Below are 24,371 nucleotides of genomic sequence, written 5' to 3'. Positions count from 1 at the left end.
TTGTGAATTTGAGGAAGCAGGTTTGAGGAACAAGCAAAAAAAAGTATCTAAGGTCTACATGGTTGTTAAGGGGATATTTCACCCAAATGACATTGTTTCCTTTCAATCCGAAGTGTGGATTTTCGTTTCAGAGTAAGGAAACAAATATGTCATGTGGGTGAAATATCCATTTAACAGACAAGGTTGTAGGGGAGATTCAGAGGTAGTACTTAAAAAAAGGGAACTTGAACTAGCCTTCTGTGTTCATTGAACAAGGGGAAGTTAGACAAATGAACTAGGGTTACGTGGGTTAGACCAGTGATGAAAAGACTAAGAGCCGAGGGAATTAAAAACAAGCGGCCAACATTCTCTTGTGTGTATCTGGGCCAGACCATTTCTTTTTGCAATTTTCTATAAAACAACATGTGGATGTTGTGCCCTTGCTAGACCGTGCAGAGACTGCTAAAATCCTCTGCTTCCCCTGTGACACAGTCTCCTCAGTCTCCTCATCCAGGGAAATCAGGACATCATGCACCTTTCTTGTCTTTCATCCCACCCTGCAGGAGGCGAGAGCAGGACGCTCTGAGTGCACTCTGTTTCTCTGGCTTTCACCATACAGCCTCGGGGACTGTGGGCCTCTTTAGTTCAACTCAGTAATGGACACGGTATATAGGGGGGAGCATAAGCAGAAAAGTGAGAGGTGTCCATATAAGTGAATGGGCCTGAACAAGTACTGATGGAAGTGGAGAGCAGGAGGTAAGGAGGGAGAGTAAGATTATTTCTAAACAAAAATGCTCCATTAAGCAACCTTGAAATGAAGTGACGGAAAACGTAACCTCACTAAAATGGTTTCAAGAGTCACTGCTGTCTTACCCAGAGCGTGTAGCTGTTTGTGTGATTTGACCTTGATATGGTCTTGTACAGTACAGTACAGTACAAGTGTTTGACATCATAATAAAGTGCAGCGTGGGTTGCGATAACCTATTTTCGAAGTCCCCGCAATACCTCCTCGACAGCTACATAAGCGGTCTGCTTGCATTGTGCCTGTCTTTTTGTGTCTGCATAAAGCGTCCATCATGGTCCAAACCATGTGTTCTACAATAATGGACCTTTGGCTTTCAAATTTTCAGCACGGCTCAACCCATTCTCTTCAACTGTCAACACATTCAAATGAAAAAAGGACGTGTACATGGAGCCACGTTGGTTGGGAATTTTGGGAAGTTGCGCATTCGGACTGTGCATCCCCCCACGGACGATAGCGTAGCTATGTCACAATGGGACGCAGTACTATCACGTCTCAGCGTCTGTGGATGAAAGAGCTGGTTGGAAGAGCCCTATTTTGTACTGTGTGTACCATGTACTTGAGGATATTGCACAGGCAGCTTTTTCTGGACATGGCAGTGCTGTTGGTGGCGTCTCTGGGCCACGCTTGAGTTCTATTCCTTGTTTTCTTAATTAAAAAGAACAGAAAAGCTGACAGCACAATAACTGGCCAAGGACGTTCTTTCTGAAAGATGTGGCCAAGAGGCACCCAACAAATCAGGCCTGACTGCCATTTTATTCACCGTCATCAGTCTGTCGCCATCAGGATGAACACAAACCTGTGTTTACGGATACTCGGTAACAATGGTTCAGTTTGAGAGGCCCTTGGTTAGTGTTCTCTTCATGTGGTCATTGCTTTTCTTCAAGTCCTGTTTTAAGTGATTCCTAGTAGCTTTTGGCTTCTTTTTCCATGAAATAAAGAAAACGGGCCAGTATCTCTTGTCCTGTAATTTTCCAATGTGGACGTTTGTAAGAGAATGGGTATAAAGTGAAACACAGTGTGCAGCTGTCCACTCGCGCGCCGCTCGCCTTTTGTCCGACGTTTTCCAGTCAAGAATATTAATGGCTGCCTGTCTGTGGAGCTAACCCAGCTGGCACGAATACAAACAACATTTATTCAACCACAAGGCAGTGTCGGTTTATACGACACTTGTGTCCGTTTGTCTGCTCTGTGTTTGGATTCCTTTGACTGGATTTGATATACAGTAACAGCAATGATGAGAATAAGGGTGGAATTGAAAAAAAGCATAGATTAATGATCTGTGTGCTGCAATTGACTCAATTGCGAGCGACTTCAGAGTTGAAGCGTGAGGCTGAATTTATCTGCTGTTTTGGTCCTGTAGCTACCACTTTGTAGCTGCGTGAAGCACACCCGTACCTGCGCAGACACTACAGTTGAAGTCAGATGTTTACATACACTTAGGTTAGAGTCATTAAAACTCATTTTTCAACCACTCCACAAATTTCTTGTTAACAAACTATAGTTTTGGCAAGTCGGTTAGAACATCTACTTTGTGCACGACACAATACATTTTTCTAACAATTGTTTACAGACAGATTATTTCACTTATAATTCACTGTATCACAATTTCAGTGGGTCAAAAGTTTACATACACTAAGTTGACTGTGCCTTCAAACAGCTTGGGAAATTCCAGAAAATGATGTCATGGCTTTAGAAGCTTCTGATTGGCTAATTGTGTAAGGGGGCGCATACTGGCGGCAGAGAAGTCAGACGCAGGATAGAAAACTGTTTCCAGCGGTGCAGTTTATTAAACAAAAACTCACCGGGAAACATAACAAATATAACAAATGGGTACAATACCCTACGCACGCCAGGACAAACGTGCACAAAAACTTACAAATAACATTCACCGACAAACACATGAGGGGGAACAGAGGGTTAAATACACAACATGTAATTGATGGGATTGAAACCAGGTGTGATACAAGACAAGACAAAACCAAAGGAAAATGAAAATAGGATCAGCAATGGCTACTTCGAACGCCGCCCAAACAAGGAGAAGGACCAACTTCGGCGGAGGTCGTGACAGTACCCCCCCGACGAGCGGCCCCAGCAGAGCGTCGACAACGACCTCGGGGACGATGTCGAATGGGTGAGGCGCAGGGCGATCCGGACAAAGACGGTGGAACTCCTGCAGCATAGATGGGTCAAACCCGTCCTCGACCGGAACTCAGTTCCTCTCATCCGGGCTGTACCCCTCCCACTCCATGAAATACTGACGGCCCCTCGCCAGGCGCCTCGAATCCAGTATGGAGCGAACAGAATAAGCCGGGCCCCCCCCGATGTCCAGAGGGTGCGGAGGAACCTCCCGCACCTCAGACTCCTGGAGCGGGCCAGCCACCACCGGCCTGAGGAGAGACACATGGAACAAGGGGTTAATGCGGTAATCGGGGGGAAGCTGTAACCTAGAACATACCTTGTTAACTCTCCTCAGGTCTTTAAATGGCCCCAAAAACCGCGGACCCAGCTTCCGGCAGGGCAGGCGCGGAGGCAGGTTTCGGGGCGAGAGCCAGACCCGGTTCCCCGGTGTCTCACTGCGGTGGCGATCTGCATTATTCTTCTGGCGCGTCACGTCCTGCTGAAGGTGGACACGGACAGGAACTTCGGTCTGACCCTGATGCCAAGGCGCCAGAACCGGCTGGTACTCCAGTACGCACTGGAAGGGAGAGATGTTAGTGGAGGAGTGGCGAAGCGAGTTCTGTGCCATCTCGGCCCAGGGCACGAACTCTGCCCACTCCCCCGGCCGGTCCTGGCAATTAGACCGCAGAAACCTGCCCACATCCTGGTTAACTCTCTCCACCTGCCCATTACTCTCAGGGTGAAAACCTGAAGTAAGGCTGATCGAGACCCCCAGACGTTCCATGAATGCCTTCCGGACCCTAGACGTGAACTGGGGACCCCGATCAGACACTATATCCTCAGGCACCCCGTAGTGCCAGAAGACATGTATAAACAAGGCCTCCGCAGTCTGTAGGGCCGTAGGCATAACGGGCAGAGGGAAGAGACTACAGGACTTAGAGAAACGATCCACAACGACCAGGATTGCGGTGTTTCCCTGTGAGAGTGGAAGATCAGTAAGAAAAGATCAGTAAGGCCGCTGTGGAAGAGGTAAGGAGTGTAGCTTACCTCTGGGCAGGTGCCTAGGAGCCTTACACTGGGCGCACACCGAGCAGGAGGAAACATAAACCCTCAAGTCCTTAGCCAAGGTAGGCCACCAGTACCTCCCGCTCAAACAGTGCACTGTCTGACCGATGCCAGGATGACCAGAGGAGGGTGACGTGTGGGCCCAATAGATCAACCGGTCACGAACAGTAGACGGGACATACAGACGCACAGCTGGACGGGAGCAGGCTCTGCACGTAACGCCTGCTCAATGTCTGTGTCCAGCTCCCACACTACCAGCGCCACCATGCAGGAGGCGGGGAGTATGGGAGTGGGATCCATGGGACGCTCCTCTGTGTCAGAGCCGGGACAATGCGTCTGCCTTCGTGTACTGGGAGCCTGGTCTGTAAGAAAGGGTAAACACAAAACGGGGGAAAAACATGCCCCACCTTGCCTGGCGAGGGTTCAGTCTCCTCGCCGCCCGGATGTACTCCAGATTGCTGTGGTCAGTCCAGATGAGAAAAGGGTGTCTAGCCCCCTCAAGCCAATTTCTCCACACCTTCAAAGCCCTGACAACAGCCAACAACTCCCGGTCCCCCATGTCATAGTTCCGCTCTGCCGGGCTGAGCTTCTTCGAGAAGAAGGCACAGGGGCAAAGCTTTGGTGGCGTACCCGAGCGCTGAGAGAGCACAGCTGCTATCCCAGCCTCGGACGCGTCCACCTCCACTATGAACGCCAAAGAGTGATCCGGATGGGCCAGCACAAGAGCTGAGGTAAACAGAGCCCTCAGGTGATGAAAAGCCCTGTCCGCCTCAGCTGTCCACTGCAAGCGCACCGGGCCCCCCTTCAGCAGTGAGGTAATGGGAGCCGCTACCTGATCAAACCCCGGATAAACCTCCGGTAGTAGTTGGCAAACCCTAAGAAACGCTGCACCTCCTTTACCGTGGTGGGAGTCGGCCAATTACGCACAGCTGCAATGCGGTCACTCTCCATCTCCACACCTGAGGTGGAAATGCGATATCCTAGAAAGCAGACAGACCATTGGAAGGACAGGCATTTCTCAGCCTTGACGTACAGGTCATGCACCAACAGGTGACCAAGCATTCTGCGCACCAGGGACACATGCTCAGCGTGTGTAGCGGAGTATGTCAAAATGTCATCAATATACACCACTACACCCTGCCTGTGCAGGTCCCTGAAAATCTCATCTACAAAGGCTTGGAAGACTGATGCCGCATTCATTAACCCGTACGGCATGACGAGGTACTCATAGTGCCCTGAGGTGGTACTGAAAACAGTCTTCCACTCGTCTCCCTCTCGGATACGCACCAGGTTGTAAGTGCTCCTGAGATCTAGTTTGGTGAAGAAGCGGGCCCTGTGCATTGACTCTATCGCTGTGGCTATGAGCGGTAGCGGGTAACTATACCTCACAGTGATTTGATTCAGACCCCGATAGTCAATACACAGGCGCAGACCTCCCTCCTTCACAAAAAGAAACTCGAGGAGACTGGTGAAGTGGAGGACCGAATGTACCCCTGACGCAGGGATTCGGAGACATATGTCTCGCCGTGTTTGGAGGAAGAAGGATGAGTACAACCCCAAGAACACCATCCCAACCGTGAAGCATGGAGGTGGAAACATCATTCCTTGGGGATGCTTTTCTGCAAAGGGGACAGGACGACTGCACCGTATTGAGGGGAGGATGGATGGGGCCATGTATCGCGAGATCTTGGCCAACAACATCCTTCCCTCAGTAAGAGCATTGAAGATGGGTCGTGGCTGGGTCTTCCAGCATGCTAACGACCCAAAACACACAGCCAGGGCAACTAAGGAGTGGCTCCGTAAGAAGCATCTCAAGGTCCTGGAGTGGCCTAGCCAGTCTCCAGACCTGAACCCAATAGAAAATCTTTGGAGGGAGCTGAAAGTCCGTATTGCCCAGCGACATCCCCAAAACCTGAAGGATCTGGAGAAGGTCTGTATGGAGGAGTGGGCCAAAATCCCTGTTGCAGTGTGTGCAAACCTGGTCAAGAACTACAGGAAACGTATGATCTCTGTAATTGCAAACAAAGGATTCTGTACCAAATATTAAGTTCTGCTTTTCTGATGTATCAAATACTTATGTCATACAATAAAATGCAAATTAATTACTTAAAAATCATACAATGTGATTTTCTGGATTTTTGTCTTAGATTCCGTCTCTCACAGTTGAAGTATACCTATGATAAAAAATTACAGACCTCTACATGCTTTGTAAGTAGGAAAACCTGCAAAACCGGCAGTGTATCAAATACTTGTTCTCCCCACTGTATGTAGCTACAACCCGCACCAGAGTAGCTACTGTACAAGCCCTTAAACACAGACAGCTCAGAGTAGGCAATGTGGTATCTCCTGCACTTATCTCTTCAGTACCATTACTTGTATCATGATGTAAGGCAGGGTTCCCCAACTGGTGGCCCGCGGGCCAGGTTTTATTTGTACCCCCAAGTTTTCTGAGCAAAAAACAACAACATATTATTAAGACAAATTTGGGTGGAATTTTCATTGTTGGACATAAAAGACTATAAAAACACCAGGAAATCAGCTCCAAGTGATTTTAATTTAAGAAATCTGTTTCCAAGCATTCCCATGCATAACAGAGAGTCGCATGATTGTATACAAATGTAAGCAAGGTTTGAAATTATTGTTTTAGTCAAACATTATATCTGTTTGGGCTTCTTGTGTTCAATTTGCAGTCTATAAATGATTTGTAATTATGTTCCGGCCCCCCGACCATCCACTCCAGAAATAAAATCGGCCCGCGGCTGAATCTAGTTGATGATCCCTGATGTATGGTGACCTTAGGTATCCAGAGAAGTGTACATGTATAACATACAGTGCATTTGGAAAGTATTCAGACCCCTTGACTTTTTCCAAATTTTGTTATGTTACAGCCTTATTCTAAAATGTATTAAATAAATGTTTTCCCTCATCAATCTACACAATACCCCATAATGAAAAAATGAAAACAGGTATTTAGAAAATTTAGCAAATATATTAAAAATAAAAACAGAAATACCTTATTTACATAAGTATTCAGACCCTTTGCTATGAGACTAGACCTCCTGTTTCCATTGATCGTCCTTGAGATGTTTCTACTATAATGGTTCAGGCTAAGACCCAGATGCAGACACAGGAGGCGGATAGTATGAGTCTCAGAGTTTATTAAAGTACAAGAGCAGGCAAAAGGTAAGTCAAGCAGGCACAGGACGGCAGGCAATAGTAGTAGGTCAAGGCAGGCAAAGAGTCGCAATCCAAATCAGAGTCAGGCAGGTACAGGATGGCAGGCAGGATCAGGCTCAGGACAGGCAGAAAGGCCAGAACTGGGAGCATCATGCTGTTGGGATGTTTTTCATTGGCAGGGACTGGGAGACTAGTCAGGATCAAGGGAAAGATGAATGGAGCAAAGTACAGAGAGATCTTTGATGAAAACCTCCTCCAGAGTGCTAAGATCCAAGATGGCGTAGCAGTCAGACGTCTTGTCGTGTCGTGTCCCTTGTATATATCGTTTTTTTAAAACATATTTTTCTTTGCATATCTTTTAAAACATTTTGCTAAACCTCAACATCTAAATAGTCTCCTGCAACCCGCCTCACCCAATGTAGCGTGGATCTGCTTTTTTTCTAAAGTATTTATATTTACTTCGGATCCGGAACCCCTCAACTGAAGCTAGCCAGCTAACTACCAGCAAACCATCGCTAGCGGTCATCAGCTAACCGGTCATCAGCTAACCTTTAGCTCGGAAAGCTCTCGCCAGTTCGAACAACGCGACTAACCAGAGCATAACGGACCTATTATTTTTATCCCCGGATTCCCACCGCAAACAGAACATTTTCAGCTGGATCTTCACAACTAGCTAACTAGCTAACCGCAACCCCGGATGATTACTCCTGGCTAGCGTTTCCATCCACTTAGCTTGAAGCTAGCCCGGCCAGAGCTCCTGTGCTACCACCGAAGCATACTCCTGGGCTACAATATCCGGACCCACGACTGGTCTATCGATGTCACCGCATGCAGAGGCATAAACAGACTCACCCCATCGTGACGTCCCCCAAAGGCTAACTTTCTAGCCCTTGCTATCTGCTTGCTTGCTAATTCGGCCTGCTAACTGCTAGCTTGTTTAGCCCCGGACCGATAACTGCTAGCTTGTTTAGCCCCGGCCTACTAACTGTTAGCTTGTTAGCACAGGCCTGCTAACTGTCTGAATCGCTGCGTCCCCAGCCAGCCCAACCACTCACTGGACCCATATTTACTTTCAATCTCTTTTCGATTTTTAATTTGATTATACCTTCCGGTAACCTGCCTCACCCAATGTGATACGGAATCGCTATTATTTTAAATTTTTAAAACACATTCAAGAAACTCCAGAAGCTAACCAGCTAACTAGCTACAAGCTATTTAGTCATTGTTAGCCACTGCTAGCGGCTTTTACCTTCTGCACAGCCAGCCAGTTTTTTTAACCTGGATAATACTCGCCAGTCTAGCTTCCCTGCCCCATCCACCGCTGCCCCCTGGACACTGATCACTTGGCTACATAGCTGATGCATGCTGGACTGTCCATTAATCACGGTACTCCATTCTGCTTGTTTATGTTTTATCTGTCGGCCCCAGCCGCACTCAGGCTCTGTGTGTAGTTAATCCGACCCTCCCTGCCTAGTCAACGAAATTTTACCTGCTGTTGTTGTGCTAGCTGATTAGCTGTTGTTGTCTCACCTACTGTTTTAGCTAGCTCTCCCAATTCAACACCTGTGATTACTGTATGCCTCGCTGTATGTCTCTCTCAAATGTCAATATGCCTTGTATACTGTTGTTCAGGTTAGTTATCATTGTTTTAGTTTACAATGGAGCCCCTAGTTCCACTCTTTATACCCCTGATACCTCCTTTGTCCCACCTCCCACACATGCAGTGACCTCACCCATTACAACCAGCATGTCCAGAGATACAACCTCTCTCATCATCACCCAGTGCCTGGGCTTACCTCCGCTGTACCTGCACCCCACCATACCCCTGTCTGCGCATTATGCCCTGAATATATTCTACCATGCCCAGAAATCTGCTCCTTTTATTCTCTGTCCCCAACGCTCTAGGCAACCAGTTTTGATAGCCTTTAGCCGCACCCTCATACTACTCCTCCTCTGTTCCGCGGGTGATGTGGAGGTAAACCCAGGCCCTGCATGTCCCCAGGCACCCTCATTTGTTGACTTCTATGATCGAAAAAGCCTTGGTTTCATGCATGTCAACATCAGAAGCCTCCTCCCTAAGTTTGTGCTAAAGCAGTGAGTAAAACACTCTGCTAACCCTGATGTCCTTGCCGTGTCTGAATCCTGGCTCAGGAAGGCCACCAAAAATTCTGAGATTTCCATACCCAACTATAACATTTTCCGTCAAGATAGAACTGCCAAAGGGGAGGAGTTGCAGTCTACTGCAGAGATAGCCTGCAAAGTAATGTCATACTTTCCAGGTCCATACCCAAACAGTTCGAACTACTAATTTTAAAAATTACTCTTTCCAGAAATAAGTCTCTCACTGTTGCCGCCTGCTACCAACCCCCCTCAGCTCCCAGCTGTGCCCTGGACACCATTTGTGAATTGATCGCCCCCCATCTAGCTTCAGAGTTTGTTCTGTTTCGGTGACCTAAACTGGGATATGCTTAACACCCCGGCAGTCCTACAATCTAAGCTAGATGCCCTCAATCTCACACAAATCATCAAGGAACCCACCAGGTACTACCCTAAATCTGTAAACAAGGGCACCCTCATAGACGTCATCCTGACCAACTGGCCCTCCAAATACACCTCCGCTGTCTTCAACCAGGATCTCAGCGATCACTGCCTCATTGCCTGTATCCGCTACGGAGCCGCAGTCAAACGACCACCCCTCATCACTGTCAAACGCTCCCTAAAACACTTCTGTGAGCAGGCCTTTCTAATCGACCTGGCCCAGGTATCCTGGAAGGACATTGACCTCATCCCGTCAGTTGAGGATGCCTGGTCATTCTTTAAAAGTAACTTCCTCACCATTTTAGATAAGCATGCTCCGTTCAAAAATGCAGAACTAAGAACAGATATAGCCCTTGGTTCACTCCAGACCTGACTGCCCTCGACCAGCACAAAAACATCCTGTGGCGGACTGCAATAGCATCGAATAGTCCCCGCGATATGCAACTGTTCAGGGAAGTCAGGAACCAATACACGCAGTCAGTCAGGAAAGCTAAGGCCAGCTTCTTCAGGCAGAAATTTGCTTCCTGTAGCTCCAACTCCAAAAAGTTCTGGGACACTGAAGTCCATGGAGAACAAGAGCACCTCCTCACAGCTGCCCACTGCACTGAGGCTAGGTAACACGGTCACCACCGATAAATCCATGATTATCGAAAACTTCAACAAGCATTTCTCAACGGCTGGCCATGCCTTCCACCTGGCTACTCCAACCTCGGCCAACAGCTCCGCCCCCCCCCCCGCAGCTACTCGCCCAAGTCTCTCCGGGTTCTTCTTTACCCAAATCCAGATAGCAGATGTTCTGAAAGAGCTGCAAAACCTGGACCCGTACAAATCAGCTGGGCTTGACAATCTGGACCCTCTATTTCTGAAACTATCCGCCGCCATTGTCGCAACCCCTATTACCAGCCTGTTCAACCTCTCTTTCATATCGTCTGAGCTCCCCAAGGATTGGAAAGCTGCCGCAGTCATCCCCCTCTTCAAAGGGGGAGACAACCTGGACCCAAACTGTTACAGACCTATATCCATCCTGCCCTGCCTATCTAAGGTCTTCGAAAGCCAAGTCAACAAACAGGTCACTGACCATCTCGAATCCCACCGTACCTTCTCCGCTGTGCAATCTGGTTTCCGAGCCGGTCACGGGTGCACCTCAGCCATGCTCAAGGTACTAAACGATATCATAACCGCCATCGATAAAAGACAGTACTGTGCAGCCGTCTTCATCGACCTTGCCAAGGCTTTCGACTCTGTCAATCACCATATTCTTATCGGCAGACTCAGTAGCCTCAGTTTTTCTGATGACTGCCGTGCCTGGTTCACCAACTACTTTGCAGACAGAGTTCAGTGTGTCAAATCGGAGGGCATGCTGTCCGGTCCTCTGGCAGTCTCTATGGGGGTGCCACAGTGTTCAATTCTCGGGCCGACTCTTTTCTCTGTATATATCAATGATGTTGCTCTTGCTGCGGGCGATTCCCTGATCCACCTCTACGCAGACGACACCATTCTATATACTTCCGGCCCGTCCTCGGACACTGTGCTATCTAACCTCCAAACGAGCTTCAATGCCATACAACACTCCTTCCGTGGCCTCCAACTGCTCTTAAACGCTTCACTGCCTGCACCCGCACGCCTGACTAGCATCACCACCCTGGATGGTTCCGACCTTGAATATGTGGACATCTATAAGTACCTAGGTGTCTGGCTAGACTGTAAACTCTCCTTCCAGACTCATATCAAACATCTCCAATCGAAAATCAAATCTAGAGTCGGCTTTCTATTCCGCAACAAAGCCTCCTTCACTCACGCCGCCAAACTTATCCTCGTAAAACTGACTATCCTACCGATCCTCGACTTCGGCGATGTCATCTACAAAATAGCTTCCAACACTCTACTCAGCAAACTGTATGCAGTTTATCACAGTGCCATCCGTTTTGTCACTAAAGCACCTTATACCACCCACCACTGCGACCTGTATGCTCTAGTCAGCTGGCCCTCGCTACATATTCGTCGCCAGACCCACTGGCTCCAGGTTATCTACAAGTCCATGCTAAGTAAAGCTCCGCCTTATCTCAGTTCACTGGTCACGATGGCAACACCCACCCGTAGCACGCGCTCCAGCAGGTGTATCTCACTGATCATCCCTAAAGCAAACACCTCATTTGGCCGCCTTTCGTTCCAGTTCTCTGCTGCCTGTGACTGGAACGAATTGCAAAAATTGCTGAAGTTGAAGACTTTTATCTCCCTCACAAACTTCAAACATCTGCTATCTGAGCAGCTAACCGATCGCTGCAGCTGTACATAGTCTATCGGTAAATAGCCCACCCATTTTTACCTACCTCATCCTCATACTGTTTTTATTTATTTACTTTTCTGCTCTTTTGCACACCAATATCTCTACCTGTACATGACCATCTGATCATTTATCACTCCAGTGTTAATCTGCAAAATTTTAATTATTCGCCTACCTCCTCATGCCTTTTGCACACATTGTATATAGACTTTTTCTATTGTGTTACTGACTTGTTAATGGTTTACTCCATGTGTAACTCTGTGTTGTCTGTTCACACTGCTATGCTTTATCTTGGCCAGGTCGCAGTTGCAAATGAGAACTTGTTCTCAACTAGCCTACCTGGTTAAATAAAGGTGAAATAAAATTAAAATAAAAATACCTCAGACTGGGGCGAAAGTTCCCCTTCCAACAGGACAACGACTCTAAGCACCGATCCAAGACAATGCAGGAGTGGCTTCGGGACAAGTTTTCTGAATGTCCTTGAGTGGCCCAGTCAGAGCCCGGACTTGAACACGATCAAACATCTCTGGAAAGACCTGAAAATAACTGTGCAGCAATGCACCCCATCCAACCTGACAGATCTTGAGAGGATCTGCAGAGAAGAATGGAAGAAACTCCCCAAATACAGGTGTGCCAAGCTTGCAGCATCATACCCAAAAAGACTCGAGGCTGTAATCACTGCCAAAGGTGCTTCAACAAAGTACTGAGTAAAGGGTCTGGATACTTATGTAAACGTCATTTTTCTGTTTTGCTTTGTCATTATGGTGTGTAAATTGATGAGGGAAAAAAACAATTTAATCAATTTTAGAATAAGGCTGTAACTTAATAAAATGTGAAAAATGTCAAGGGGTCTGAATACTTTCCGAATGCACTGTATGTACTAGGTCGCCGTTGGTCAAGTGAATGAACGTGGCTCTGTTTTGAGGGTGTCTGGGGCTCATTTAGTAGGCTAGTAGTAAGCTCTGTGAAACTGAGTTGGAGGTGGATTGGTGCTTGACTATTAGAATTTCAGTCACATAGAATATGACAAAAAAAAAGCCTGAGTCAAGCCAGCTGGATAGGAGTGAACTCCCCCAACATGAACATGAACACGTACACGTACACACACACACAGAGTATTTGTGTGTATTTTGATGAGAAAACCTTCATTTAATGTGAGCAGGGCTGTGTTTTTGGGGCAGCTCACAGACTCTGCTTGTCTCTAAAACAGTGTCTGCAGTCAGTGACTTAATTGTCTACTGTGTTTGTTAATAGTCTACTGTGTCTGGGGGGCAGGATGGAGTTTGGGAAACTCTGAGCTAACCTAAAGTAGCCAGGCATAAAAGAAACGCCTGAAACAAGATCCCCCACATTCTGGTCTTGACGATAATAATTTTAAAAAACTGTCGGGCGAGGTTATCTTCTGTGCTGTTCAACCAATCCAGTAAATGTGGAGGAGGAGTTAAGATAGAGTGTTACCTTGATACCGTCCATTTGTTGGCAACTCCACTAAGGCTACCAGTCAAAACATTCAGGGAGATTCCTCCGTCCTCTCCTCCGTGACCAGGAAACCCGATAAGTGGTTGTTGAGTGGTCGAGGAGTCAGTTCGTTAGTAGGCGAACACAGGAGTGTCCTCCTCACCTCAGTAGCCTCCTCTCGCGAAGTGCGTCCTCTACGTATTCTCCGCTGAACTTAAAAACAACAACATCTGCCACACCCTCTTTGAATAAGCTGTTGCACATGCACATATTTAAAAATGATCCGCTTTTTAAAAATATATAATTTTCTCTATAAAATCTCTAGCACAACTAGCTAAATGTATTTGTACTACTTCGTACATTTATTTTGGGTTACCACACTTTTAAACGTCAAGCGCTAGTGAAGAAGGTCTCATTTCAAAGAAGTGATTTGTTTTCCACATTTCCTCCCGTTCTCTCCTTGATTACTTTTGATCTTTTTTAAAAAGAGGGGAGGACGGAGGAGAGGTCGCAAGGAGTTGAGCAAAACCAATTGAGATTCTATTTTCATCATTGATGGAGGAAGATAGGTTTTTACGACCAGCTAAACTAAACGGCAGCAAACTAGCCAACATATCGGGGTTGATAGGTAATACATTTTTTTATATAAATTTATTTGCTGTAAATGGTAATTTAGGTCTACAGAATTTTGTGAAAGTGCATCTAGGAAAAACGGGGATGGCATAATGATGTTATAATGAGTGAAATCATCATTTTATAGGTGATTAAACTGGTGGTCAAGGCAAACAAAATTGAAATGTTTTAATTTATGTGAGGCAAAAGGTTAAATCCTACCCTTTTGGAGAAGGATCTGGAAAGTACGCAAAAGTATGAAGTAAAGTTTGTTGCCCTGTCCTTTTTGAAAAGGACCAGAAAAGTATTTTGAAAAACATTAAATGAAGGTAAAAAGTAGGCTTCTTCTGCTGTCTTTTGTGTGAGGTAAAAGTAAAAGCTTTGTTCAGTTAACTTTCCTGAAACGTACTCACTCAAAAATGCTTCTACCCTTATTTGTGTGATTGTAGACGTTTATGGTCCCTCCCTTTTCCATCGTGGCTGACTCTGTGAGTTCGTGTGAGGTCAGTGAGAGCGGCCTGCCATGCCTGCTGAGCTAATAACAGGGCCAGACTGGCGAAGGAGCACTGGCAGGCAGCCCTGGGCTATGCAGACATGTAATTTGCTCCTGGAGGTGATGAACTGCTTCCGGTCAGATGTGGATTTACCCCTTTTTGGGGGCTGAGCTGCCTCTGTGTCCTGTATTAGGCTTTCAAAGCCCCTGATCTTTTTTATTTGATTTAATTGTGACCGTTTAGTCTTTACTTTATTCCCATAAATGGTAAATGTTCTGTCCTCCCCCACACATTTTTCTCATCATGTGTGCTTTCCCCTAATCTCTTCATCAACTCCACTTTCAATCTCATCATCCTCTGTTTCACCACATATCCCTCTCTCTGCTCCTTCTCGCTCTCAGCTCTCCATCGATCTGTTTGACCCTGTTTATCTCCTGCAATCTACTTGTTTACCCTCTGGCATTGATCTAACATTTTAATACTCATCATTCATTACATTTGGACCCCTCTGTCCTTATGTACACTCAAATCATAGAGGGTAAATAATGTAGGAGTAAAATAAGCTTTAAAAAGAATATTGTAACCAATTGGCGAAGTAGAGATTGTTTCTTCAATGCGGTGCAAACAAGGTGTATTTGCCATAGGGTGTATATGGAACATGTCCCATTTTTCCCCCTATCTCACTCTCACTACCTCTCCTCCACAGACCAGTAAGGTTCCTCCCCCTTCTGTGCACAGTTTGCCACCTGACCATGGCTTTCCCCACCCAAACAGGATACTCAGAAGGTACAAATCTTCTAAATGCCTCTTTTGACGGACTATCATTATATGGGATGGCAATGCATTGCATTAAAGCATTTATTTTGAGATCAGTTTATTATTTTAAAGCGGTTTTTCCTCCTTTATATACTTCCCCAGAGTCAAATGAACTTGTGGGGACCATTTTTATGTCTCTGCGTGCAGTTTGAAAGAAGTTGCTAACTAGCGTTAGACTGATTGCTAACTAGCAGTATGCTAACTGTTCCTGTAGACTTACAGTCAAAGCTGTTCCTGTAGACTTCCAGTCATTGTGCTAATGCTAGTTAGCATTGGCATGCGAAACTACCTCTAACTTCCTTCATACTGGACGCAGAGACATAAAAATAACCTTAGCAGCTCTGTGGTCCTCATGAACTAGAATTTAAAGCCAGTTGCTGTGTAGTAATTGCTGCATAATTGTTGCTGTTATGCTTGAGTTTGGAGATAGTTAAGATAAACATAAATTGTGTATAATTTATATTTCTATATATTTAACACGTACCTGATTAAAGTATTTGGTTTTCCGCCATTCCGAGATCATGGAATCACAGAACTCATCCGTGGAATATAAAAATTGCTGCAAAATCTTGAAGATTGTCCCCAAAATGTATTATTCACCACCACCACTAGAGGTCAATAGCCGGCCACTTACTCAGTAGCATCTTTTACTGACTGTGCCTCTCCTTCCTGACCTAGATGACAAGCGTCAACTCCAGGTCACCATCTCCAAGACAACCCCCATCTCCACTGCACACCTGGGGGGCTCCATCACAATTACCTGCCTGGTGTCCCTGTCACCTGGGCCCCCCTCATCCTCCTCGCCCCCGATCCCACCCCGGGTCAAGTGGAGCGTGTTGCATGAGGGGGAGCTGGAGGAGACAGAGATCCTGGTGGCGCGGGGTCAAAGGGTGAAGGTCAATGAGGCCTACAGAGAACGAGCCTCCCTGGTCAACTTTGCAGACTCGCCTGAGGACCTCTCCCTTTGGTTGGGGGAGCTGCGCTCAAGCGACACGGGGCACTACCGCTGCGAGGTGCAGCAAGGTCTGGACGATGCCAGTGATTTCACACAGATAAAAGTCAAAGGTAACAGAGGTTGTAGGAGTCGTTGTGAATTTAATTTTTTAAATGTATTTGTCTAGCAGTTTTTACCACATATTGTGTATTTAAGCCTGTCGTATTTCTCTGTGTGCCTATGTTTGTGTTTGTGCACACGCGTGTGCATACAGGTGTGGTCTTCCACTACAGACACGCCTCTGGCCGATATGCGTTTTCGTTCAGTGAGGCCCAGAGGTCGTGCGAGGGCATTGGGGCACACATCGCCACTCCCGACCAGCTTCTGGCAGCCTATTACGATGGCTATGAGCAGTGTGACGCCGGCTGGCTCGCTGACCAATCTGTCAGGTAAACCCCAGTATCCACAACATGACCTATAATACAAAGACACATTTCTTGAAGTTGCTAGACTTTGTTTTGACTACCTGAGTTATTAACAAGAAAGTGCTCAGGTGCCAAGATTATAGAATGACGACCCACAGCAGTGAGCTTATTCACATGTCTAATAGGCTACCGGGGCTTTGAATTTGGCCCACTGTGTGGTATGTGATACTATTTCACGCAGAAGCTGTTGCCCTTTTCTGTCAGAATGTGTGTTAACCTGACGGCAGCTGAATCCTCCTCCTGCTCACTCTATTCCTGGTGTTAAATATGCTAGATTTCCTCATGTGTATTTTCATGGCTTACATGTGTAAAATAGGGACTGCATTTGGTCCATGTTTCCAACACACAAAGAAATCCTGCTAACAGATTATACAACAACGACTGAGGCCCCTCACCCGTCAGAGTTAGTCTTTACAATGCTTTCTATTCACAGGAAATACAAATATTTTCAGTTCTTGCACCTATTCTGCAGATATCCAATCCAAGTTCCCCGGGAAGGTTGCTATGGTGACATGGATGGCCGCCCGGGATTGAGGAACTATGGGACGCTGGAATCAGAGGAGCTGTTTGATGTGTATTGTTATGTGGAGCATATTGATGGTAAAAAACAACAACTTGTGAATAGCAAAACGTAAAAAGTCAGTGTGAATAGCTCCCTGTAAAAAAGGATGTAAATGTGATTCTACAGAGCAATAACATATGTTTGTAAGTCTGTGACGTTGCGTCAAAAATCATAAAGTACAAACTATTAAGGACTTTCCATGACATAGACTGACCAGGTGAATCAAGGTGAAAGCTATGATCCCATTATTGATATCATTTGATAAATCCACTTAAATCAGTGTAGATGAAGGGGAGGAGACAGGTTAAAGAAGGATTTTAAGGCCTAGAGGCAATTGAGGCATGGATTGTGTATGTGTGCCATTCTGAGGGTGAATGGACAAGACAAAAGATTTAAGTGCACTTGAACGGAAAATCGTAGTAGGTGCCAGGCACACCAGTTTGAGTGTGTCAAGAACTGCAATGCTGCTGGGTTTTTCCTGCTGAACAATTTCCCCTGTGCATCAAGATATGGTCCACCACCCAAAGGACATCCAGCTGACTTGACACAACTGTGGAAATCATTGGAGTCAACATGAGCCAGCATCCCTGTGGAACGTGTTCAACACCTTGTAGAGTCCATGCCCTGACAAATTGAGTCTGTTCTGAGGGCAAAAGGATGGTGCAACTCAATATTAGGAAGGTGTTCTTCATGTTTTGTACACTCAGTGTCGTCTTCTATGTAAATTTGTCAATTCAGATGCTTTGTTGTTATATATTAGCATGTGTTCTGAAGGCACTCTATCAAATTACTGTGTTAGGTGTCCTTAAAGGGATAGTTCACCCAAATTACAAAATGACATATTGGTTCCTTACACTGCAAACAGTCTATGAACAAGGTAAGACAGCAATCCATGCTTTTATTTAGTTTCCCTGGTACTGTTTCCACATGCTAACGTTTTAGCATTCAGCATTTGTGGCACCATTCAAGTCATGGGACCGATATTAGCATTTTTCACCCTCATGTTCAAATCATCTATAAATTACTTTGTGAGCTTCACAATTTTAGATACTTTTGGATTATTTGGACATGATGTGCAAAAAATGCTAATATCAGTCCCATTTCTTGAATGAGATTTGTGCCACAAATGCTAAAATGTTAGCATGTGGTAACAGTCCCAGGGAAACTAAACTAAAGCATGGATTGCTGTCATATCTTGAAAATAGACTACTTACAGTGCAAGGAAACCTATATATAATTTATAATATATAACTATCCCTTTAAGTTACAGGCATGGAGGGTTTTTAGCTAGTGGACAGAGTACTCACTTTAGATGAGTCAGATCATTAGTATTTAAACAGCATACACTTTAGACATTGACAGTACTTTCCTTTCAAGGACAGTTACAATACCTTTTTTTAATGTGTAACATATTCAAAGTCAATTTCCCAACCAAGGTCTCATTCTCCCATGTGTTCAGCCTTTTGTGTTTTTCCAGATACTGCAGGGAAATTAAGGATCTAGGATATGCGTCTGGAATCTAATTCCCATTAGGAGTCTAACACGTGACCCTTTTTGTGTAGGGGAGGTGTTCCATGGCTCTGCCCCTCAGCAGCTGTCATTGGACGAGGCTCGGGCTTACTGTGAGAAGGAAGGGGCAGAGCTGGCTACCACAGGGCAGCTGTACGTGGCGTGGAGCAAGGGTTTGGACAGCTGCAACCCTGGCTGGCTGTCTGATGGCAGTGTGCGGTACCCCATCATCATCCCTAGGGAGCGCTGTGGAGGGCCTCAGGCAGGGGTCAAGACCCTGTATCGCTACAGCAACCAGACAGGCTTCCCTGAATCATCCAGCCGCCATGATGTTTACTGTTTCAGAGGTCTGGGTATTGTACTGGACTAATTCATTCTAAAACAGATCATATAGGTTTTAGTATTGCCAGAGATTGTTTCGGATTGCATGCTTCCGGCGATTCTGTTGTGACGTTATGCAGAGAAGGTGTTTGTCATATGAACGGAGATAAAACTATCTCCCTGACTCTCCTGTCTAACCCCTGTTCTTCTCAGGTGTTGGGAATCCTCACACTGATGCCCCCATGGACTACATGGCCACTGAGCCAGAGGACATCGGACAAGATATTGTCGTTCTTATGGAGCTTGCTGAGGAGCTCTATCTGAGCCAGGATAGCAAGCAAGTGGAGCGAGAGGCCCAGAGTGTCCTGGGATCCCTCCCCGTCTTCCAGTCGGCTCCTGCTCAGGAGGATCTGCAGGGGACTCCCCCTACTGCCCTGTCAAGCACAGAGGTCCCCCTCACCCATACAGCCTCTTCCCAGGACCTTCTCCAGCCCTTTGATGAGACTTCACTTCCTATAGAGGAAAACTACCACTCCCAGCATGCTACTTCACTACCCAACACCTCCAGTGAGCCAGACTCCCTCCACGAAGGAGACTATCACTCCCAGCATTCTACTTCACTACCCAGCACCTCCAGTGAGCCAGAATCTCTCCACGAAAGAGACTATCACTCCCAGAATTCTAGTTCCATACCCAGCACCTCCAGTGTGCCAGACTCCCTCCACGAAAGAGACTATCACTCCCAGAATTCTAGTTCCATACCCAGCACCTCCAGTGAGCCAGACTCCCTCCACGAAAGAGACTATCACTCCCAGCATTCTACGTCACTACCCAGCACCTCCAGTGAGCCAGAATCTCTCCACGAAAGAGACTATCACTCCCAGAATTCTAGTTCCATACCCAGCACCTCCAGTGTGCCAGACTCCCTCCATGAAGGAGACTATCACTCCCAGAATGATATTTCCATACCCAGCACCTCCAGTGAACCAGACTCCCTCCACGAAAGAGACTATCACTCCCAGAATTCTAGTTCACTACCCAGCACCTCCAGTAAGCCAGACTCCCTCCACGAAGGAGACTATCACTCCCAGAATTCTACTTCACTACCCAGCACCTCCAGTGAGCCAGTCTCCCTCCACGAAGGAGACTATCACTCCCAGAATTCTACTTCACTACCTAACACCTCCAGTGAGCCAGACTCCCTCCACGAAGGAGACTATCACTCCCAGAATTCTACCTCACTACCCAGCACCTCCAGTGAGCCAGACTCCCTCCATGAAGGAGACTATCACTCCCAGAATTCTACTTCACTACCCAGCACCTCCAGTGAGCCAGTCTCCCTCCACGAAGGAGACAATCATTCCCAGAATTCTACTTCACTACCTAACACCTCCAGTGAGCCAGACTCCCTCCACGAAGGAGACTATCACTCCCAGAATTCTACTTCACTACCCAGCACCTCCAGTGAGCCAGACTCCCTCCACGAAGGAGACTATCACTCCCAGAATTCTACTTCACTACCTAACACCTCCAGTGAGCCAGACTCCCTCCACGAAGGAGACTATCACTCCCAGAATTCTACTTCACTACCCAGCACCTCCAGTGAGCCAGTCTCCCTCCACGAAGGAGACAATCACTCACACAATTCTACTTCACTACCCAACACCTCCATTGAGCCAGATTCCCTCCACGAAGGAGACTATCACTCACACAATTCTACTTCACTACCCAACTCCTCCAGTGAGCCAGACTCCCTCCATGAAGGAGAATATCACTCACAAAATTCTACTTCACTACCCAGAACCTCTAGTGTTCTAGACTCTCTCCACGAAGGCAATTCCAGTCTCTACCAGCTAGTGCTGGAAACAACCCCAGAATTCCCTGAGCCGTCCTACGAGCCACACAGACATTACCAGCCGATGCCAGAGATGAACCCGGAGGAAACTGACTACCAACAGTCAGGATCTTCCAAGCACTTCCAGCCAATGCCAGAGACCAATCTCGAGTTGGATCAAGTGGAAGCCAACTACAGCACAACAGGAGGTAACCAGAGTCATCGGGAGAATACAAAAGAGACTACCACAATGGCCTTTGAACCCATAGATAATGCTACCGAGGCACGTGACCATGCCGCAGAGAGAAGACACAAAGAGGTGATCGTGGGAGAGCCTGAGGAGACATCCATCTCTACCAAGTCCCCGGGAGAGCTTGATCCCCGCCCAGCATGGTCTACCCTCTCCCCCCACGCAAAGGCAACCTCAGTGTGGTCGCCCCTGGATGGATCTGGAGATGTGTCCCAAGGTATGGCCAATGTGGCAGCCAATTCCTAATATACTTAGGCCTATAGCTTTATGATACATGAAGTTACTCCTAACTCTATTTAATTTGTCATTGTAGAGCTGTGTAGAACTTGATTATCATGCAACAAAAAATGTTTATTGTACTTTCTTTACAGAGATAGGACTAGTTGTCCACCAGGGAATCCACACAGACAGATTCCCCACCTCCTCCTCCTCCTCCTCCTCCTCCTCCTCCTTCACCATTCACATGTCTGCCTCCCCTGGAGCCACCAGCATTCCCAGTGAGGAGCAGACAGGAGTTACGCATTCAAGCAGCATCTTATCTGGACTGGATCATTCGGAGGAGCTAGGACTGGATGTGTACTCCACAGTAGGCCATCCAAAAGTAACCTCGCAGGGAACCTCCTCCACTAGGCTGGAGGGCAGCACCAGTCTAGATTTTGAGGGTATCGTCATTCCAGAAAGATTGGTACCTTCTAGAGAAGTGGAGCTGGCACCAGGGGAGTCTGATGAGGAGCACCTGGGGTCTGGAGAGGGCATAGACACTACCGAGTCTCCAGACCTCTCCACCACCTCCCAGCTGCCCGTCGAGTTTACCACTCTGGGCTATCAAACAACGACCATGTCCAGAATAGAGATGGATCCCACAACCACGGACCCTGAAGAAGACGGAAGTGGACATGAGCCAAGCACTGATGAACCATCCCTGGGAGAAAAAGTGACCGTCTTCCCCCTTGAGTCGCAAACATCCAGCTGGGATCTGCACCGCACCACCTCTGCACCCCAAGAGTCTCTGGAAGACCTTGAATACAGCGGGGAACCCCTTTCCACCTCTTCCCAGACAGATCTTCCAGACTCCTCAGAAGAACCTGATCTGTTTGGGTCAGACTCCTTGTCCATCTCAAGTACGGATCCCACCGCAGCCACCATGTCCACATCCACCATGTACACCTCCACAGAGTGGGCCACACGGACCTGGAGCCCCACCACCTCCACGACACAAGGTCCCCCAGAAACATCTGAGCCGGAGAGGGTGACGGCTCTTATGCCCCCCGTGGATCAGGGCCGGTTGGATCTGGAATTCGGCCTCACCCATCCACCCACCCTGCTCATGTTGCCCAATGAGAGGGCTGCCGTGGGCAGTGCCAGGAAGATTTCAGGTAACACTAGAGCCACCCTAACCAGCCTAACCGCCCTCCTCTTGCTGCTCGGCACCATGATGCACTAAACCCTGGCCACTCCCACCCCAAGCTGCCTTGCTCTACTTTCTGCAAACCACCAGCCTCCCATCGGCTCCTCTTCGTCTGTCTCCCTGTTTGTCTCAGCAGCCCACTCACCCTCCTTCCCTTCCCTCCCAGATAAAGAGCACCCTGCTTCTCGTCATTGACAGATATATGGGACAACTCCCTTTTACCATTTGTCCAACAAACCAGTCTTGCTGTGCATCATGTTTTTTTTTCACTCAAAGATTGACTTCTATGAAGTACTGTATTGCCCGGACACACCATTTCTGTGAAAGAGAATTGCAATGCTTGTTTGTCTCCTCCTATTCTTCCTGCAAGACTGATGTCCAACTTGCAACTTCACCGTCTTGAATGTTTCAGCATTCAGACAGTCAATCTCCTCTTACCAGGGGCCCGTATTAATTTGAGCACAATTCCAAATGGAGAAAAAAAAAAACAGCGTTATTCAACCGGACAAACATTTGTCCTTGCATTGTAGCGCCACTAACTCTGAATGTAACAGCACTGACTCCCAAATGCAACACCGTTGACATTTTATTGGTAAAGATTACAGATAATATTGATTTCATAGAGGGAAAGCATCCCGGTTACAAAACATCAGCACCTTTTTTAAAACTAACTCAGCAGCTATTGAGTTAGTCTATAGTAGATTGTATAGCACAGAATGTCACTTATATAACCACAATAATGGAATGTTTCTTGTCGATATCTAAATGACATCTATCAGAATATTTGTAATGTTAATTGAGGTACAAATGTCTGTAATGCCACCAATCTCCCAGTGTAACAGGACGTATCATTTGAAGAATGACAATGACCTCCTAGATGGCAGTCTGATCATAGTTTTTCTCCCCGAAAATGTTACTAAACATTTGTAATGAGTAAGAGTTGCTTAATGGAAAAGGGGAAACTATTGAGGCTGGTTTATTGTTTGACGCTAAAGTGACATCAGTGTGACATGATTAGTTCTGTGTCATCTCATCTAAAATGGGTCTTTGCAGATTGTGATTGTGTAGATGGAGAGTCAGAAGCAGCATCTCACAAGCACAGCTAACAGTATTGGTTGTTCTTTAAACATGTGTGCTTTCTCCTCTAAGGAATTAACTCATACAGGATGGGACCATTCATAAAACCACTAAACCAACAGACCATAAACCAGCCTGTTGGATAACTTGAACTGAATTGTATAAAATGCTACATTGGCTGTCTCATTTTAGGTAATGTGCTTTTTACACAGAGGCGTAACCATTAAAGTGAAAATCTAAATTAGAGGACATGACCTTTAAGTTTTGGTTTAATCGCTGGTGCTTTACTCTCCTGACAGATTAGGTAGAAGTTGCCCTAACCACTGACACAGCATCTTATATTTTTTTCATCTGCATCTGCCCAATGATTAAAATCGGGGGTTGGGTAATCTGTTCCTACAATTGTAGTTAAGGACCATTTCTACCTCAAGCTTTCTTGACACAGGTGAAGTCAGATACAGAGCCTTCGGAAAGAATTCAGACCGGTTGACATTTTCCACATTTGGGTAGGTTAATGCCTTCTAAAATGTGTTAAATTGTTTTATTCTCCCCCTAATCAATCTACACCCAATACCCCATAATGACAAAGCAAAAACACGATTTTAGAAATGTTGCAAATTTATAAAAAATTCAAAACTGAAATAT

At 46.5% G+C, this 24,371-nt stretch overlaps 1 protein-coding gene across 3 annotated transcripts in view; it reads left to right on the top strand.

The window, feature by feature from the left end:
- LOC112232180 (brevican core protein) overlaps positions 1–24,371 on the top strand; it is a 37,502-nt gene that overhangs the window by 3,215 nt on the left and 9,916 nt on the right. Inside the window, exons 1-9 of one of the 3 annotated variants that reach the window (XM_042295533.1) lie at positions 13,273–14,052; positions 14,486–14,649; positions 15,237–15,316; positions 16,025–16,411; positions 16,555–16,729; positions 17,238–17,365; positions 18,890–19,183; positions 19,371–21,458; positions 21,613–22,617. In XM_042295533.1, coding sequence (XP_042151467.1) covers positions 15,283–15,316; positions 16,025–16,411; positions 16,555–16,729; positions 17,238–17,365; positions 18,890–19,183; positions 19,371–21,458; positions 21,613–22,617 — 4,111 coding nt within the window. In that variant the 5' untranslated portion in view covers positions 13,273–14,052; positions 14,486–14,649; positions 15,237–15,282. Of the gene's footprint in view, positions 1–13,272; positions 14,650–15,236; positions 15,317–16,024; positions 16,412–16,554; positions 16,730–17,237; positions 17,366–18,889; positions 19,184–19,370; positions 21,459–21,612; positions 22,618–24,371 lie in introns of those variants that run through there. The other 2 variants (XM_042295534.1, XM_042295532.1) reach the window with 2 other exon arrangements.

This window comes from Oncorhynchus tshawytscha, linkage group LG13 (genome assembly GCF_018296145.1).
Source record: "Oncorhynchus tshawytscha isolate Ot180627B linkage group LG13, Otsh_v2.0, whole genome shotgun sequence".
Taxonomy (NCBI): Eukaryota; Metazoa; Chordata; class Actinopteri; order Salmoniformes; family Salmonidae; genus Oncorhynchus; species Oncorhynchus tshawytscha.
The sequence above is the reverse complement of the archived record's forward strand: the minus strand, read 5'-3'. Positions and strand labels throughout refer to the sequence as shown.